The sequence below is a fragment of the Opisthocomus hoazin genome, chromosome 1 (genome assembly GCF_030867145.1).
Source record: "Opisthocomus hoazin isolate bOpiHoa1 chromosome 1, bOpiHoa1.hap1, whole genome shotgun sequence".
Lineage (NCBI taxonomy): Eukaryota > Metazoa > Chordata > Aves > Opisthocomiformes > Opisthocomidae > Opisthocomus > Opisthocomus hoazin.
The window spans coordinates 132431969-132450286 of NC_134414.1; the positions used below are offsets into that span (position 1 = coordinate 132431969).

The 18318-nt window shown below is 51.0% G+C and overlaps 2 protein-coding genes across 4 annotated transcripts in view; one reads left to right on the forward strand and one right to left on the reverse strand.

Annotated features, from left to right (window-relative positions):
* The first annotated feature begins 1542 nt into the window (after nt 1–1542).
* Nucleotides 1543–16636, forward strand: ATP1B1 (ATPase Na+/K+ transporting subunit beta 1). Its single transcript, XM_075436465.1, has 6 exons — nt 1543–1848; nt 4510–4638; nt 11473–11628; nt 12391–12575; nt 14463–14543; nt 15238–16636. Exons 1-6 carry the CDS (start codon nt 1749–1751, stop codon nt 15502–15504), a joined length of 918 nt encoding a protein of 305 aa, XP_075292580.1. The 5' UTR covers nt 1543–1748; the 3' UTR covers nt 15505–16636.
* Nucleotides 16627–18318, reverse strand: part of NME7 (NME/NM23 family member 7) — a 95533-nt gene continuing 93841 nt past the window's right edge. For all 3 annotated transcript variants that reach the window (XM_075436439.1, XM_075436457.1, XM_075436458.1), the window contains exon 12: nt 16627–16713. In XM_075436439.1, coding sequence (XP_075292554.1) covers nt 16681–16713 — 33 coding nt within the window. In that variant the 3' untranslated portion in view covers nt 16627–16680. The remainder of the gene's footprint in view (nt 16714–18318) is intronic.

The following is an 18318-nucleotide window of genomic DNA, read 5'->3' on the forward strand; positions in this document are numbered from 1 at the left end:
TCCTCTGCAGACTGGATGAGCTGAGCCCTGGCCTGTGGCTGATGCCAGACATGGCACCCAAGGGTGGGCTGTCTGATGAGCAGACTTCATGCTAGGGTGACACCACCACACACCAATGCACAGTTCCCAAACTGTTGCCCTTTGCAGCATAGCATACCTAGGCCATAAATTGCACCCAGGTGCTCCTCAGAAGGAGCATTGGTTCACTTCCCCAGGGGCCAGTGCAGACCTGACGGCCCAGCAGCTGACAGAAACCGCCTAGCTGGCTGCAGCGGCAACGGCGCTGAGGTCTGGGAGCTAAAAATGGGTGTTTTTTCCTCCAGCAGTGCACATCTACTTATTGCCTTGATTGTAATCACCGCCGCCTTAACGTGTAACTGATACTGTCCTCCCTGCAGCGTAGATGATGTTCGCCTGGGTATCAGATACTGCTCTCTGTGTTTGCTCCTGTTGTCACCCGCCATCAGCAGGTCTCTTTAAAAGATCAGCTCTGGCCAGACACCAAGGAGGAAAGAAAGACGCTGTTTCTCCTCTTCCCTTTAGCTGCTCAGCCCCTTTCGGTCACACAAATGCCACAGAGACCCGATTCTCCTGCCCTGGGACGAAAACCCGTGCAGCACATCTGGCTCCCTTTGATGGCACGTAACGCATCGCGGCGCATTCAGCGAAGCGGACGCTCCCAGCTCGGCACACACAGCCTTCGGGGCACGCGACCTCTCTATGCCTCCCGCACGACACCCGTCCGCTTTCCGTCCCGCTGGCCTGCACATCTTCGAGAAGTCTGCTCGTACGCCCGCGGCTGAGGAGGCCGCGCTCCTCCGTGGGGGCGTCTGGCCCGTGTGGACCCCGCAGGCGAAGGCCGACGGCCTAAACAAGCAGGTCTGTCGGGTGGGAGCTGCAGGGGCCGGTTCGGGGTCGTAGCCGTGGGTCACCTGGAGAAGGGTGCCGCAACCCGGCCCGTCCGACGGGGGATGGCTTCGGGAGGGCAGGGGGTGACGGCGGCCGGGCGGCCTCTCCGTGAGGCGCCAGAGGAGCACGCTGAGGGTGGTCGGTGGGGCGCTCCCCCGTCTCAGGCGAGGGCCCTGGCTCAGGTAACTCCCAGAGGAACGTGCGAGGAGGCACCGGGGAAGGCCCGGACCCGCGGGCGGGCCGGTGCGGGGGTGCGGGAGGAGGATGAGGAAGAGGAAGGGGGGGGGAGGCGGGCGATGCCCGGCTCCCGGCCGATCGGCCCCTGCCGCGGCAACGCGGCCCGCGCATGCACGCGCGCGGGGGGGGGCGCCCACCCACCCACTCGCCCCCGCACACCCGCGCGCGCGCCCGGCAGCGAGGCAGAGCCCAGGTGCGCGGCGGCGCGCTCCGCCCCACCTCGCGCGGCCGCCGGCGGCGCCGCAGCGTTACCCCGCCTCCCCGCCTTGCTCCGGCTTGCCCGGGCCCCGCCCCCTCCCGCCGAAGGCCCCGCCCCCCAGGGCCCTCTGCCCGCTTCCATTGGCGGAGGCAGCGGCCGGGCGGAGCTGGCGGTGTATATGAAGGGGAGCGGCAGGCGGGGAAGCGCGGTTGCTCTGTGCCCTGTGGGCTGTGCGCGCTTTGCCTGCTTTCCTCGCCGTCCGCCGCCGTTTCCGCCCCCGGTCGCTTCCCGCCCCGCAGCGCACGCGGGCGGGCGCACGCAGACCTCCCCGGTGCCGCGGGGTGCGGAGCCCGCCCAGGGCTAGACCTCTCCCCGCCGCCGCTCGCCCGCCCGCCCGCTCGCCATGGCCCGCGGGAAGGCCAAAGACGGCGACGGCAACTGGAAGAAATTCATCTGGAACTCGGAGAAGAAGGAGCTGCTGGGCCGCACCGGGGGCAGCTGGTGTGAGTGCCGGGCCGGGGGCGGCGGGGCCGGGGAGTGGCGGCGATGCGGCGGGCACTGCAGCACGGCCCGCGGCGCCCCGCCTCCGCCGGCTGCGGCGGGGCTGCGGCCCCCGGGGCGGGGAGGCGGCTGCGGCCGGAGCCGGCGCGTCCCGTCCCGTCCCTGCTGGGGGGGGAGGCGGGCAGCGGGCGGCCTCCCCCCCCTGCGTCCTGTGGGGCCCCGCGGGCGCTGGCCGCGTGGGTGTGCCGCCGGGTGGGGCCGGGGGTGAGGCGGGGTGGGCCCCGGCCCCGCGATGGAGCCCGGCGCGGCCGACCTTGGCGAGGGCGCCTCGTCCTTGGGGCTCCTTCCCCGGCCTCGTGGCTCTGCCCGGCCCGGCCCGGGGGCATCGCCGTCGGGGGAGCCGGCCCTCGGCCGCCCTGCGCTCCGGGGGTGGCTCGGCTCTTTTTTTTTTTACTCTCTTTTCTCTGGATAAAGGAAGCTGAGCTAATTTTACCACGTCGAGAGAGAACAATTGGCTTTTAATGCCTCTGTGAGAAGGAAACGGTTGTGCGAGTGGCATTCGTGATTAAACGCTCATGATGTATTTATTGGGTGCTGTACAGATAACGCTCAGACCAAGAGGCTTTTAACGGTTTTCTTTACGCGAAAAAGACGGCCTTCCAGTTGGTCCCAGCCACAGCTGGTGTGCCACCCTTGTGATGTGGAGTTCGGCTCTGGCTGTAGCGGATCTGCCGAAGGTGCCCCAGGCAGCCCCCCCGCTCTGGCAGGCGGGCGGACCAGAGCGGGCTGCTGCCGTATCTGTACGTGAGCAGAATTGGGTTGCGGGTGCGCACGGATAGGGATTTTCTGCTCCTGAGGCACCAGGCAACTGCGCAGTGCTTCAGATGCAGCGGCTGAACCAGGTCTTTCTCCCAGAGTGCCGGTACCTGTCTGCCTAGGACTGATGTCGTTTCTGGAGTCGATCTGCAGACTGATGATCCGATCCCTCTGTTATAAATCTACCTGTTGCGGGAAGCTTTCTCGTTCAACCCTGTCCTGATCGGTCACTAGACCCGCTGTGCGTTTTTTGAGACCTAGGAGTGGTTTTGACCTTAAGATGTCTTTGGCGTTAAGAGCATCCTGGCTGGGAACCTGATTAAATAAGCTACCTCCTAGCGTTTGCCTTTTGATGTTACAAAACTCAAAGGCGTTACACTGCAGACAACAGCGTTAGTGTTTGGTTTGTTACAACAGCACCTCCTATGACCGTGCTCTGGAAAAAATTTCCACACGTCCCTGACGTCACAGCCATTTGCTTTACGCTGCCTGGATACCAAAGAGTGCTTTTAACTCCTGGAGCACCACGCTACTGCAGCCAGCTCTGTTCGCCAGCCCTGGCTACCTCTCCTGCCTCTGGTGCACATGAGGAAGACGACAGTATGAAATGCCATCCTGACACTGACCCTCAGCCTCCCTGTTGCTGGCTGTTCTTCCTGTTCGCCTGTCTTTCATAGAACTGAATACAACCAAGAACCGTCTGCTTTCATCCAGAGGCTTCTCCACTGATGGAGCTTTTTTACGATGGGGCTGGGGAGGGAGGAGGAATACTTCCACCTACTGCTTCCTCCCCTTCCCTGGTAGCTGGTCACTTCAAGTCCTTCAAATAAACCAATTCTTTGTCGTTTGCAGTTAGATGAGGATGGTCCAAGATTGAGCAGGCTCTCTTTAAAGTACTCTTTGGCCTCTGTGCTCGCCTGCTTGTTCCTGCAGCCTGATTAGTACTTCGTTGCTTGGCATGGGCTGGCTTAGCCTTCCCCGTAGGTGGCCTGGTGATGCCCAGTACAGCATGTTACTGTGCAGTTAATCAGTTGAAATAATCCTTGTAAACTGGTAACCGATACCCAGAGTCTGAGCCATGCTGCATCTCCAGGCTCATCTCCGCCCACTTCCCCCCAGATTATTCTAGGCATCTCCCTTTAGCCCGAAACTAAATTCAGTCTTTTGTTATTATGTAATTCTCTTTTTAACTGGTATGAGCAGTGCTGGAGTGCCTTTGTAGGCATACAAGGCTGGTAAACCTCCAGTACTGTGACACGTCCAGGTACTGTCCTACATTTGAGATTGAGTATTGCAGCTAATTTGGGCCTGAGTTCTGCTCCTGTTGTCTTTAATGGAGGTGGTTGACTGAATTACCAGGGGAGGTCAGGCTTTACAATTGCTTGTAAACCTCAGTGTAACATTTACTGTGGAAATAGCTTTGAGGCCTAGAGCTTAGTGGAATGGGTGTTGTTCAGAGCACACCCATAGCATGGCTTCTTGCTGTTGGGCACTTGCTTCACTGAAAGTTTGTCACCTGGGATAGTGTGCGATGGCAGTGTCGGGTCAGCTAAGGGATCCTTCAAAGTGTGGAATAATGTGGTTTAATCTTAATGTTTCACAGTGCCAAATATTGATTCATGGATTTCTAGGTTTTCAGGGGCTCATGTTTCCAGCTCCCCAAACAACTGGGGCGACTTACATTGTCTGCATCAGGGCATAATCTCACTGTTAAATATATGCCTCTGCAACAGGGCTTGCCATCTGAATTCAGTGTACTTGCAAGTGGCAAAAGTTGGAAACTTTGATCCAAAATGTGACTGCCTTGAGGGCTTGATTTGATTCCTCTTTCTGTTTTTCTCTTGCAGTTAAGATCCTCCTCTTCTATGTCATCTTCTACGGTTGCCTGGCAGGTATATTCATTGGGACCATCCAAGTGATGTTGCTCACTGTGAGTGAATTTGAGCCCAAATACCAGGATCGAGTGGCACCTCCAGGTAACTAAATAGGAGGCCCGTGTTTGACTTGGTGCAAGCTGTTCTGGGGAGGCGGATTGGTTACTCACCTCAAGAAGGAGGATGAAATAAGCATGTCGTTGCTGCAACACATATTTGTAGGGGGTGGGTATGTTCTCAGCCTTCTGTGTTAACAGTACCGGGGTTTGAAGGCAGTCCTGCTAGAATTAAAGGTTGCATCACATGAAATATGCCTCCCATCGAAGAGGAGCTTGAATCTGAATTGCTGCTCTTCCCTTCCCTTAAACTGAAGCAATGGCGTGAGGCCAAGAGGTTTCACTTGGGAATGAGCTGTATCAAAAAGCTGGGTTCAGTTCTTTCTGTCTTCGTAGCCACAGTGTTCCCATGGGTAAGGGTAGGGACAAAGGTAGAGCGTTAGCTTTATCTGTGGAACAGGGGTGCGCAAGGAGGAAGGGGACCATAGCAATGCTGGGTGTGCTTACTGAATCGTGTTAGCCAACACTGAGCAGCACTGCGTGATCTAGAGGAGATGGTAGCATTTACTAATAGGTATTTCAATTGTATGTGTCGTGGGCGGTTAAAGGTGGGTCTTGTAGTTGCTGATGCACGACCTATCTTTATGAGACAAAAGAAGCCTCTGCTCAAAATAAAAATGATTGCCTGAGCAGTGCCTGTGGCCAGCCGGCGTTGGTTAGGGGCAAATGGCGTTAACTAGCCCTTGCCGCAGGTTCCCCGCTCTGCCCGTGCGGGCTCTGCTGCTCTGTGTGATCCCGGCTGCAGCCGGCGGCTGCTCGGAGCGTGGCGGGGGAGCTGCGCAACTGCTGCTTTCCCACATTGCAAATGACCTTGAGGCTGCTTGGCACTGGGGACCATAACGATCTGTCTCCAGTTGCTCTGTAAAACAGTTCAGAAGCTTTTAATAACAGTGGTATTTAAGTGACAATTGTGAGGTTGATGGCTTGTAGCTACAGACGTTGGCTCTGGTGTCGCACAGTGTCTTGCAGCCCCACTGTCTGCTGTGATTATTCCCTGTCCTAACAACACAGGGAATGTTGCCATCACCAAATGGTGTTAAATCTCAGCAAAGAACCATCTTTTTCAGATAACTGCTTTTCCACCACGTTTTTGAAAGACAGAACAGAGGCTAGAACTGCTGTGTTAGTGTGGTGCTTGTCAGCGTACCAGCATGGCTGGGGTAGATGCTGTCTTTAGCACTGGAAGTGGCCGTCCCGATCTCTGCAATGGGCTCTGACATTTGGAGGAAAGACTGAACTGTCACTGATACTGCCCAGAGCCGCTAGCTGCATCTGAAAAGCCAACATGGTTAATGGTGGAGCAGTTACTTTAATAATGTGTTTTTCCCTGGCTGAAGCCCAGTGGTCGCACCAGATGTGAAATAATTAGTGAAGAAGCCCATAGATCTTGGGTCACATCCAGACAGACCTGCTGTTTAGCCTGATGTCACATAATTACTCATTCTAGGTAAACTGTTTGCTTTCTGTGTAACAGCAGTTTGCAGTTCTAATTTCAAAGCAACTCTGTAGTAAAACTTCTGTGTCAGATTTCGCCCTGCAGAGGATTTTTATTTATCTCTTAATTGCATACTGCACCAGTTTTTCTGAGGCTTATCTTTTAACCAAAAAAGGGAACTGAATTTCAAGATGCTTTTGTAGCGTGTACTACAGAAGTCAAAATGGAGGAAGCATGAAAAGGTTGCCAGGGATCCTTGTAATGGGCTTTCAGGACATGTCCTGAAATCGTGGGGAACAAAATCCAGCTCCTTGAATATATGGCAGTAGGCAGCCCAACGAACAAGGGTTTGAACCACGGTGTAATGGCATGCATGTACAACTTCAAGGAGGTATTTACCAGTTCATAGCGCAGGGTCCTTCACAGGGCATCATGTGACAAATCTTTCTGCAGATGTGGACAAGCTAGGGGTGAGGTGTGGTAGGGGCTGGCTCTTCACATTGCATTGAGTCAGTTTCCTTGTAGCACAGCAGCGATTAGACTGCAGCAAGTCAAAAATAGCCTTTTAATGGGGGCTTTCAGAGACTGTGTAGTGAGTTGCTGCATTGCTGTGTCTAGGGGATCAGCAGTCCCTGTATTCGCCTGCTGCTGGGCAGGGCTCTCCTCTGTGCTCTCCTGGCAGTGAGCACAGTTGTGGGCACATGTGTTCCTGTGCCTGGTGAGTACCCAGCTCGACTTCTCTGTGATCTGGGACCCTGGCAGACTGTGAACTACACACAACAGGGTGTTAGGCAATTCTAATTCCTGGTTCTTGTGGGAAGATTTGCAAGCCAAGTAAGTATATTGGCAGCTTGATAGAGCCCTGGATTTTCCGGGAAGCTAAAAATCCTGGATTTATTCTTGTTAGTCCTCTGTCCTTCTTGGGCAAGTCAATGCTGCGTCAGCCCAGAATGCCTGGGAAAGGGGAAATTGCGGTTTCCTCCAGGACTTGCAGGAGAAAATGCTGTAGGGGCTGCTATAGTATCATTCTTGTTCTGAGATACAATTGATTTCATAACAGCAGCAGAACCTGCAGGATGTTTTATTGAGTTATTGACATGGGTATAACACTGAAAGCCAGAAAGTGCTATTTTTGTAGCCAAGTGTCATTACTATGCTAATTGGCTTCTGCCCTGAACACAACAGGAATGTTATGCTGGCCTTCAGGGCAAGCTGAGTTTTGTACCTTTCCATGATATGATACTTGTTTCCCCCTCTTTTTGTGTTGGGGTGGGGGAAGGGACAGGGCAGCTCACCTTCCTGTGCAGCCTTGCTATTGTGACAGCCCCAGCTCCTGGTTCCACTTGTGCTGCAGGCTCAGACTCTGCTTTAAGCACAGAGGGCTTACCCTACTTGTAGGGAAGGATGAGGGTATTGCCTCTTAAACACAGCATACTGAGTGGTTAAAAAATAACGCTTCATTTTCCTCCTCCTCCTCTTCACCCCAATATGAACTGGGCTGTGTATCCTGCCATCTTGTGGTGTGCGTCCCATGAGATGCAGCATCCTGTCACCAGGGCTGGTGTGGGGGCGAGAGCTTGCTGCTGCCGAAGGCTCCTCTGAGGTGGCAGCTGGAAGGAGGAATCCCTGCTGAGGCCAGGAGATTTCAGCTGTCCCTGCTTCAGGAGCTGCCTGGCCATGCTGTGAGTGTCATGGAAAAGGCTACTCTGGAGTGTGTTTCTCGCTTGGGTCATTGAGCTTGGATAGCAGCAGCGAGGTGATGGGAGAGCCCCAAGAAGCGTGTGCCACCTCCTGGGAGGCTGCGCTTTCCTGCTTCTGTCTCGTGTCATCTCAGCACCTATGTTTGAAAAAATCTCTGAATCTCAAGCTCCAGGGATGTTATCTGCCAAGCAGATTTTGCTGTGTTTGTAGAGGACGTGCACCTGCTTTTTGCACTTGGGGGATGAGGTAGAGGGTGACTGGAAGCTTGGAAGGACATTGCTTGGTACGGAGGCTTTTAAATTCTATCCTTGTTTAGTGAGCTGGGGGGTTGGTAAATAGAAATGGTGTAGCGATCACTCAATTTATCATCTGTGTTATCCAAGGAGTGTTCAGACTCATTCTGAACCAGGATTACAGGGTCCTTGGAAATGAGCATTGCATGGTAGAGCAACAGTGGTTACTACGGACTTACACAGCCATTCCTAATAACAAGCCTGGCTTCCCACTTCTAGTTTCTTCCTTTTCATGCTCAGGACACTTCTTCCTGAAGCCTTGCTCCTGCATCTTAGAATAATAAAGTCTACGTGGAAAATCTGGTTTTAAATGAAGTTGAATAAATGTGATTTTTAATCTGCAGTGGTGTTTTGGAAGTAGAACTGCAGCTGAAAAAAAAAAAAACCCAATGACTTCACATGCTTTTGTTTTAGCTATCTTGATATATTGACAGAGTTAGAAAGCCAGCAGAAGGTGGTGTGTTACCAAGTCAAGGCATCACTCATCCTTTATGTGGACAGTCAAAGGAAGACAGTACTTGTATTTTCTAGCGATGCACTCTAAGAGCCAGCTGTGGAAATCAAGAGTAGTATGTCAGTATTTTCTTAGCAATAAGTTACTGGATTCTTCCATGTGTGAAGAACAGCGTCACCACAGATGACACCATTGTGCATTGCTCTGTTAATAGCATAATTTTTATCTCGTCATCCCTACTTGTTTCAGTTCTCCTAGTAGGGATGAGAGAAGGTGTCAGAAGGGTTACAGAAGTGTTCTGCAGAGGTTATCTCCCCTCGTCATACCAAATCAACACACTTAGGATTTTTTTTTTTTAAACAAGATTGCTTTAGAAGAGTTCAGTGATAGTGCTGCTCTGATAACAGTACTGAAGCTTTTATTTTGGCTATGGGATGTACAGATGGAAAACAAAGAAGGAAATGATAGACCTGTGCTTGGGGCTTTGTCCGGTCAGTTGTAGGCATGTGAGAATGGAGGTTATGGTGGAAGCCAGTAATACACTCTTATTGGGATAAAGCTATTTTTATAACAAGCCTTTCACCTTTATGAAGACTTGCTTCCTTGCTCTGTAAGTGGGAAGACTGATCTCTACTTTGCTCTTGTCCCGAGCAAAGCAAGCACCTGCCCTACCAAAGCCCAGTCTGGTTCACCCAACTACCTGCAAATGCCCATGGTTTGGCTGAAAGCAGCCCAGCCACGGCCACTGGCTGAGTCTGCCTGGCAGGAACAGTTGTTCTATTGTGCTGGCCACTGGAGCAGCTGTATGGAGGTGCTGCTCTGCAGAGATCTGCAAGACAGGGATGCTCTGGGTGTGGGAGTCTGTTCTCCCAGCCTAGCCACTTGTCTCATGGGCAGAGGGTTGGCTTTGCACTGTGTGTGTCAGGCTCTCCTAACCAGAGGATGGAGTTCATCTGCTAGGTGGCTTTTACACACTGCAGGGTGTAATGTTGCTGACTTCCCCTCATCTTTGCCATGCCTCTGTGGGTGCGTTTATGCATTACCTTGGACAAGACAAAAAACAGAGGTGGACGGTTCCTTGGCCTTGGAGGTCCTGAGCAAAACTATATAGCTCAACTGACTCAACGAAGCTTAACAAGACTGGCCAGGCTTTCTTGAATTTTATATTTATACCCTTGAATGACACACCTGTAACTTGAACTCTGGAAAAGGCAGACCCAGGAGAGGAGCTACGGCCTGCCTTTGATGCAATTCCAGATAGCCACTTCAAGTGACTCCGAGCTTATTGCTTCCCAGCTGAGTGGTAACATGAGGAGGGTTCGGCAGGATGGGATTTAAGTCCCTTACTAAAATTGAACCCAGCTTATTTATGTTATATTTATTTTTAAGAGTTTGTGAAGCAAGAATGCAAGTAATTGCTTGAAAAAGGGCTGAAAGCCCCTGACTATGGAGGGTAGGACATAATTCTGCTTGTGGAGTAGTAAGTTGCTTCTAAACTTTAAACGCTCAACCTGGTCAGTTTGTACCACAGGGAGCTTTGTGCAGTCAGAGCTGCTTCCCAGAATAAAACTTGAAACCCTGAGGTACTCACTGGGTGTCTCGCTATCTTTGGCTACTAGGAGCTGCGGTTAGGGGAACAAAGCTAATCTTTGTCCTAGGTTACAAATTCCAACTCGGTGGGTAGCGGGAGGGGGAGTGGTGAGCTGGCTTGAGGAGGGGCTGAGCAGAAGTACTCAAGTGGCTTTGGAAAAACTGCTGGAGTCACAAGCTCCTGTGGGCTGGGGCCAGCCAGCTAAGCTGCCCGAGTTTTGCACCAGGGGAACTTGTTGGCAACAGGCCTGTTCTGAAAGCTGCCAAAGCAAGTGCTGCTCCGCTGCTCCTTTTTCTTGTTCGTGCTAAAGTGAAGGTGACAAACTGAACAGAAGTCAAGACCTCAGTAATTAGTGGCTGCAACAAAAGCAGCATGAACTCTAGTTCCCATTACTTAAGTTTAAAGTGCTAGCTGTGCATCAGTGTGTTCAATTAAAATGTGACCTAAACTTCACACAGAAGCAACTATTTCCAAGTCCCATAATGAAAAACAAAAGGGTTGGCACTTTTCATCATCTGTAGGCATTGCTTATATGTAGTCCTTTCTCTTCTCCATGCATTCTTTTTCTGTTTGTCCTCCCAAAGTCAGAAGCGGAGCTAGTGACACAGCCCAGAATCTAGGACAGTCTTCTGATCATTTTTGCCGTGTGGTACTATGTCCCGCTTGGTGATGAGCTGCTGCTTGGAGAGCTCAGAAGGCTGTTTCTGCAGTCAGAAGTACCTGTTTATGGAGTGAAAAGACCAGAGAAAGCCATCGGGCTGATGAATTTACTGAACGATGCATCCTGCCCTGCCTCCTACGAGGGAGACTACACAAAAGCCATGTGGATTACAACCAGCAGAGACCATAGCTGACTTGGGGCACTGCTCGTATTTCATTGTGAGGGTTCATGAGTGGGCAGCTCTGGTTTTTATCCTAAACGCAGCATGTTTTGTGGACTTCCAAGTCAACCTGTTAGCGATATGTACAAAAGAGTAGGCTTCCATGGGACTTTGTGTGTAGTCAGTCTCACACGCAGACAGCTTCCCTTCTATCCTTGGGGGGACCTGTGGTTTACTGTTTTTTTTGAGGAAAACCTTGACTTATAGCCTCCCTTCTGGATTCTGTGATTTTTATCTGCTTAGTGATGCAAACATCATGACGAATATTCCAGGCTGTTGTTGGAAAGAGGAGATAAGAGCCCGTCAGAGCCTCCCTTCTAATAAGCTTAAGGTTTTTTGTGCAAGTCCTGAAGTCTGAAAAATAGAGAGTTCATTAGAATGAGTTGTGTTCTTGGTGTGCACATGCGAGAGGCTGTGCAACTCTGAGGCGTACTGAATGTTTTCTTCCTGATTTACTTTTCTCAGGACTGACTCAAATCCCCCAGGTACAAAAGACAGAAATTTCCTTTACTGCCTCCGATCCCAAAAGTTTTGAGCCGTACGTGAAGAACCTTGAGAAGTTCTTAAAGGACTACAGCGCTGATCAACAAACTGAAAGCATAGTCTTTCAGGACTGTGGGGGTAAGTCTTGACTGTTCCCTGCAGCTGAGGGCTCTGACCAGTGCCTCTGCGTCAGGTCCATCAGAGAGGGTGAGCAGTGGTGGTCTCTGTCTTTGGCTGTTCCTTTTATTGTAACCAAGGGCATGTTGGTGAACTGGCAGGCTCTGGTTTCAGTCATCTGGCTGCTCATTAAGTGATTAGTTTGGACAGACCAGACTTGGCCTGTCTGTGCCTAGAAGCCTATTGCAGAGGTTGTATGGCTGGGAACTCCCAGAGCTTACTTGGAGAAGGTTGCAGTTGACTCTGAAAAGCTCGGGGCGCTGACCTTATCCTCTGTGAAAGCCACGGGGGTTTTACTGATGACTTTGCTAACGCCAGCGTCAGTGCTTTTGATGCAATGCAGCAAAACATCTGGGAGGTACTAACCTTTAATAGATTATATGTAATAATGAGGAATGAGACTATCACCTCATAATACGTGCATGTAAAATCTGAGGGGAACCCGCTTGTAAAAGCTGCCAGAAGAAATCTCTGAGCCAGTGGATTGCAAACATGGTTGTTCTCTTGTGGTCTGAAGTTAAAGAACTAAAGAACTCTGGGACCAGCCTACATGTGGGGGGTGGCTGGGTGCAGGTCTGGTGTCAGCCTCGAGAAGGTGGTGTCACTCATCTGTTTGGGCGAGGGGGAAATCCTAACTACGCAGCAAAGCATGGGTGTTGCTGTTCCTGACGAGCAAAGGGTCACATTGCATACGGTTGTCTTTTCATTCCCTCACCATGACAGACACACCTACCGACTACAAGGAGAGAGGACCATATAATGATGTCCAGGGCCAGAAGAAGGTCTGCAAATTCAAACGTGAATGGCTGGAAAACTGTTCTGGCATCAATGATCCCACCTTTGGGTACAGGGATGGCAAGCCATGCATCCTCATCAAGCTCAACAGAATTATCGGCTTCAAACCTAAGGCAAGTATCTCTTCCCTTTGTAGCATAAGCTACGGATAGGGAGGAGGAGTTGGCTGCAGATTTGCTGTGCCTGCTTTTCTGTCTCTGGAGAGAGATCAGTATGAAACCCCTTCTGCAGAGGAGAAATTGTGAGACAATTTGAGTAACTGGCTTTAAAAATACTTCTTATTAAAAGGCAATGAAAACTGCACACCACAAGTTGGTGACAAGTAGTGATGAACCTCACAGTGCAAACTGCTGGTTACTTACCTGGCAACTTCTGAGCCTGCTAACTGAATTGCTCGAACGGGGTAATTCCTTCAAATGATAAAACCCGTTTTATGTCCTGTGTGCTTCCATGGGACCGTCCCAGACCAAGTCTATCTGTAAAGATCAGTACATTGTGTCATGCCCTGATCTACTCCGTTCTTTCCTCAGGCAGGGTAGAGCTGCCTGCCTTGCTGAAACCACTTAATTAAATGAAGTTGTGCTAATATTCACTGTCAGACTGATACATAGTCTGTAAAGCATAAACTACATCTGAGAGTCAGGCACAGCTCTTGCTACAGGAAAGATGAGATCTTTAGGTTGTTTAATGGTTTCCCAGATGCTGTAGGATGTCTCTCTCACCTGCTTGCTCTGTGCTGCACCTGAAGGCATGTTTGCAGTGATGCTGGAGGATGTTAATGTGGACAGAAACGGGTTTTATTCCCATTTTTTCCGCCAACACATTTAAATGCTAAACAATTATCTAAGAATTCAGTGGCAAAGCTCATGTTATTGAATAAGGTGATGTGCAAAACCTGCCACTCCATCTTCTGGGTGGAGAACAGTGCAAATGGTGTGCTAAGCCACCTTCACCGCCTTCCGTCCGTGCAGTCAAGGACAGGGAACAGTGCTGTCTAGCTAACATGTTCTGAGGAACACTTTTCTTCGAGGGGAGCCTGCCCTGTGCTAAAAGACATGGGCTGAGTTTTGGCTGGTCTGTTACAGGGTGGAAACGGTGGGTGCGTTTGAGCAGGAATGTGCTGTGCTTGGTAGGCGGTGGTTGTGGGATGATGCAAGATGTGCATGTTTGATGGCTGGGGAAGAGTTTGGTGTGTTGCTCTTCCCTTTGCTACAGAGCTCTGAAATGCTCCAGGCCACCTTAGCCAGCAGGGTCTAGCCAAGGAATGACTGTACACGTTTCATTTAGAAATGACGCGTGTATCCCAGGCAGTATTTGTTTCCCTCGTTCCACGCTCCAGCAGAAACCCTACAGCTCTTGTGTTGGGCAAGGTATGCGTAAAGCAGATCTGAGTCCTGCAAGGTTGAGAAGCAGAACTACTGAGCTTATTGAGAGACTGAAGACCAACATCAGAGCTGGCCCTCCCGCCTCTCCCTGACATGCTCGGAGCCTCTGTCCACCCCCGTGAGTGGTGTCGAAGTTTGGCAATGTCAGGGTGTGACTGCCGCTCCTTGTTCCTCCTTGTGCATTTCCCGTGCCAGCTGCACTCACCCGGCAAGCAGGTGGTAAATTCTCCAGCAGCGCGTCTCCCCTGCCACTGCCTGGGCTTGGGACAAGCAAGCCCTGCTGGCTAGCACTCTGCCGGGAAATGCTCTGCCCAGGGGCACCACGAGATGGCAAACAGCCCGCTCTGCTGCTCCGGTATCCACAGCGGTGAAGCTGTAGGAACAGACAGCAGCTCCGCTTGGGTGAAGTTCCCCGGCCCAGCTCCCAGCTGTGTTGCGCTGCGTAACGCAGCGTTGCACCGTCCCACGAACCACCACCAAGAGCCGTTGCCTCTGAGCTAGGAGGGTTCCGGTGACGGCATGCGTTCGGTGCCGCTGAGCGTTGCTGCCAAAGGTGCTGCAGTCCGCAGGGAAGCGTCCCCTGTGTAACGTCCCCTTGTTCTGGGTTTCTTCCAGCCTCCGGTAAATGAGAGCCTCCCTCTGGAGGTGATGACAAAATACAACCCGTACCTCATCCCCGTCCACTGCGCTGCCAAGGTGAGCTGAAATACGGTGGAGCAGAGTCGCGAGGCCGCGGGGGAAGGCGGGCTGAGTCTTTGTCCAGGGACAGTGACCCCTCTCTGCCCTTCCGCAGACGGCGGGGGTGGTTCTTACTTGGGATGTCTCCCCTTTCGCAATAGGAGATTCTCAAACCCCCACTGGTGACAAATGACAGTTAGTGCTGCCCTCGCAGGGAGGGGCAGATGTGGGGCCGGATAGCAAAGGGTATCCTCCAAAGCAGCTGTTTGGCTTCCAAGTGCTGTACTGGAGCTCTTAGCAGGGACAGCTGAACAAGGGACTCCGGGGAAGAGGTATTTTGCTCGGCGTTGTAAAGCAGCTGAGGAAACGGCAAACAACTTTTGTTTAGCCAAAGATAGTGCTTTGGTACGACAGGAAGCTGTGGTGACTTCTGAGTGCATAAAGAAGTGGTTGGGTTTTTACATAAAGAAAAGCCCTTTTCCTGGCTGACGTGTGCTGGGAGGTGCTTGCTGCGTGGCTGCTGGTCAGACGGCCCTTATGTCTCCTTTCCCATATCGGAACCGTCCTCGTGCTGTCCAGGTGAGGATCGGTGATGACCAAAGAGAGGTCATGCGGTCTTGGTGGAAAAACAGATGCTGCTGGGGAAAAGGGCTGCAAGAGGTGGCATTTAGGCGATGGTCATCGTTTGTTCCTCCTCTTCCTGCCTCCCCAGAGAGAGGACGATGCAGACAAAATCGGCACGGTGGAGTACTACGGGATGGGTGGCTACGCCGGCTTTCCCCTGCAGTACTACCCCTACTACGGGAAGCTCCTGCAGCCGCGGTACCTGCAGCCGCTGGTGGCGGTGCAGTTCACCAACCTGACCTACGACATGGAGGTGCGCGTGGAATGCAAGGCCTACGGGCAGAACATCCAGTACAGTGACAAAGACCGCTTCCAGGGACGCTTTGATATTAAATTTGACATAAAAAGCAGCTGATTGTAAGCACAACTCTCTTCCCCCCCACTCCTCCTAGCCATTTAAAAAGGTTAAAAAAAAAAAAAAAAGAACAAAAAAAGAAAACCTACTAGTCTTGAACAAACTGTCATAAGTATGGGACCTACACGTAATCTATATGCTTTACACTAGCTTTCTGCATTTACTAGGTTAGAATGTAAACAAAGTGTAGCAATAGCGACAAATATTTATTCTACTGTAAATGACAAAAGAAGACAAAATTGAGCCTTGGGACATGCCCATTTTTACTGTAAATTATGATTCCATAACTGACTTGTAGTAAGCAGTGTTTCTGACCCCTAAGTATTGCTGCCTTGTGTATTTTATTTAGTGTACAGTACTATAGGTGCATACTCTGGTCATTTTTCAAGCCATGTATTGTATCTGTTTTCTACTTCTCGTGAGCAAAGACTTTTGCTGTCCAAGGTGTAAATACTCAATGGGACTAGAACTGGCATGATACTTCTCGTTATTTTGTTCCTTCTCAAAGAAAGGCCCACCTGTGAGACGATATTTAACAGCACTCCATACGGCTTCTGACTTTTCTGTGGTGTTAGGGTATTTTATTTGGAGGGGTGGCAGGGGAAACTAACTTAAGTGAAGTTCAAGAGAATAGATGATTGTGTACTGTGCTTTGTAGCGAATGCTGTCTCTCTCTCCACCTTTTCCTCATCCTCCAGTATGTTGTGTGAGAGACTGGGTCACGCTATCACTCTCCTCAGTGATAGGTATAACTCTTTGCTTTGTATATTTTCTTTTTCCTTTTTTTTTTTTCTTCCTGCTGGAGGCATCGCACACTGTGGTGCTAATGTCTTTATTGAATGTTTTAACCATTTTCATGGTGGAAGAATTTTATATTTATGCAGTTGTACAATTTTATTTTTTCTGCAAGAAAGTGTAATGTATGAAATAAACCAAAGTCACATGTTTGAAAATAAATCTTTATTTTAAACTTTATAAAAGCAATGCAGTACCCCATAGAATGGTGTTAAATGTTGTCTAAAGTGCAAAACTCTATGTTCTAACATGTAACAATAGCCAGGAGTACAGTGCTCTTGTTGATCTTGTATTTCAGTCAGGTTGAAACATTGGACAAATAAATGAATGAACACATTGTTCTGCGTGCGCGTCTTTTGCGTTGGGTGAGGATGGAGGCTCTTAGTTGTCCAGAATCTTGAAGAAGTACTGCACCTATTCCAAACAGAAAATACATCTGTATCATTTCTGGGATGTCTCAGCTGTGGGCAGTTGAAACACACATTGGGATCACCTTAAATTGCTCCTCCTGCCTCTGAGCACCAGGCCTTAGCAGCGTCATTTGGTGTTGTATGTTTCCCCACTTGGTGAGCTGACCGATGGTGGTGTTAGAGACTGCTGTGGCACACAGGCCCCTGATCACACCGGTCAGAAACCCAAAAAGCCTTCAGGATATTAACCATCCCCACAAGGTCGCTGCCTCTGGAGCCACAGGCTATGTTCTGGCAGTAACTACAGCTAAAAATGGTTTTTCCTTAGCGTGGGTTGAAGCATCTGCTGGTGGTATGCGCTGCAGCTCTAGAGGGGAGGGCGCACGCTGCAGTGGCAAGCAGGAGAAACAGGTTCATGGCAGCAACCTGTTGTGTGCTGCTGGTGGGCCCGCAGCGCAGTGCTGAGAACAGGCTAGGCCTGGCGCGGCTGCTCAGACATGACGAAATGTGGCAGCTGGCTTCCTGCAGGAGTGAGGATCGCTTTGTGCTGCGTGGCGCAGACTACCAGGGAGCATTTCTCTGTGCACAGCGACAAAATGTGACTCTCCGAGAGCAAGCAGCTTGATAAAGCCTTCCTCATCGCAATGCGTGGTTCTGGAGGAGAGAGCTGCTAAACTGGTTGCCATCTGCTAGAAGGCAAAGCGCAGTTTCGGTACACCATGGCGGTTAGCGAACGCATTTGGCTGTTTCACGCTATGCCCAAGGAGCAGGAGCTGGCAGAAATCTCATCTTTGGCTGCTTCCTTTGCTGCTGTGTGTTTACGGCGAGGCAAGGATTTAACAAAGATGCCATGATGGAAGTGCTAAAACACTCCCTGGAGGCAGCGCCGACTGCACGAGAGCTGCTGCAGGAAAGCCAAGCCGTTCTGGCTCCCAGCGCCTGGTGGGCATTTGACTGCCACCATTGCGTGGCTCAAGGTTTGGGAAGATCAACGGCCCCCACAAGTCAATTCTTACGGGCACAGCCTCCAACAGCATAAGAAAACCAAAACCAAACAACCCAACAACAAACCTCTGCACTGCTTTATTTACAGAAGAACCAACACATGGTTAGGTAATTTATCTCCTTTTAATTTATTATATGAGTGCAAAGTCCAACTATGAACTGGCAATAAAGATAATGGCTTGTTCCAGGGGGTTGGATAAACAGCGTAGAAAATGTACAGTGCCTGTGCTGGCTTCAGTGAGCACACGCCAAAAGGTGCGCCTAGGATGTACTTTTAGTTCTGGCATATGAAATAAAGCAAAACCAAACCTTTATTTGCCCCCTCCATGACTTTCTTGTCCCAAACCAGTGGCTGGCCCGCGCCACGTGCCCACTAACCAGGCAGTAACGCAGCTGAACACCCACAGCCACCCCCCGAAAAGCCGCAGCTGGCCCCCAGCCCCACGACACCGCTGCTGCCAAAGGGCTGCACCTCCCCCCCCCCCCCCCCCCCCCCCGAAAAAGCCTCCACGTGGACAGACATGCCCCCTGCCCCCGTTAGAAATGCTGCTGTGATTTGTCAGACCTAGTAGCAATACAGCATTAAAAGGCTGCAGGGTGTTAA

Coding starts and splice junctions, on each gene's coding strand:
- ATP1B1 (XM_075436465.1), top strand. CDS start 1,749: ATGGCCCGCGGGAAGGCCAAAGACGGCGACGGCAACTGGAAGAAATTC. Junction 12,576..14,462: donor TTATCGGCTTCAAACCTAAG/GCAAGTATCTCT, acceptor GGTTTCTTCCAG/CCTCCGGTAAATGAGAGCCT. Junction 14,544..15,237: donor CCGTCCACTGCGCTGCCAAG/GTGAGCTGAAAT, acceptor CTGCCTCCCCAG/AGAGAGGACGATGCAGACAA.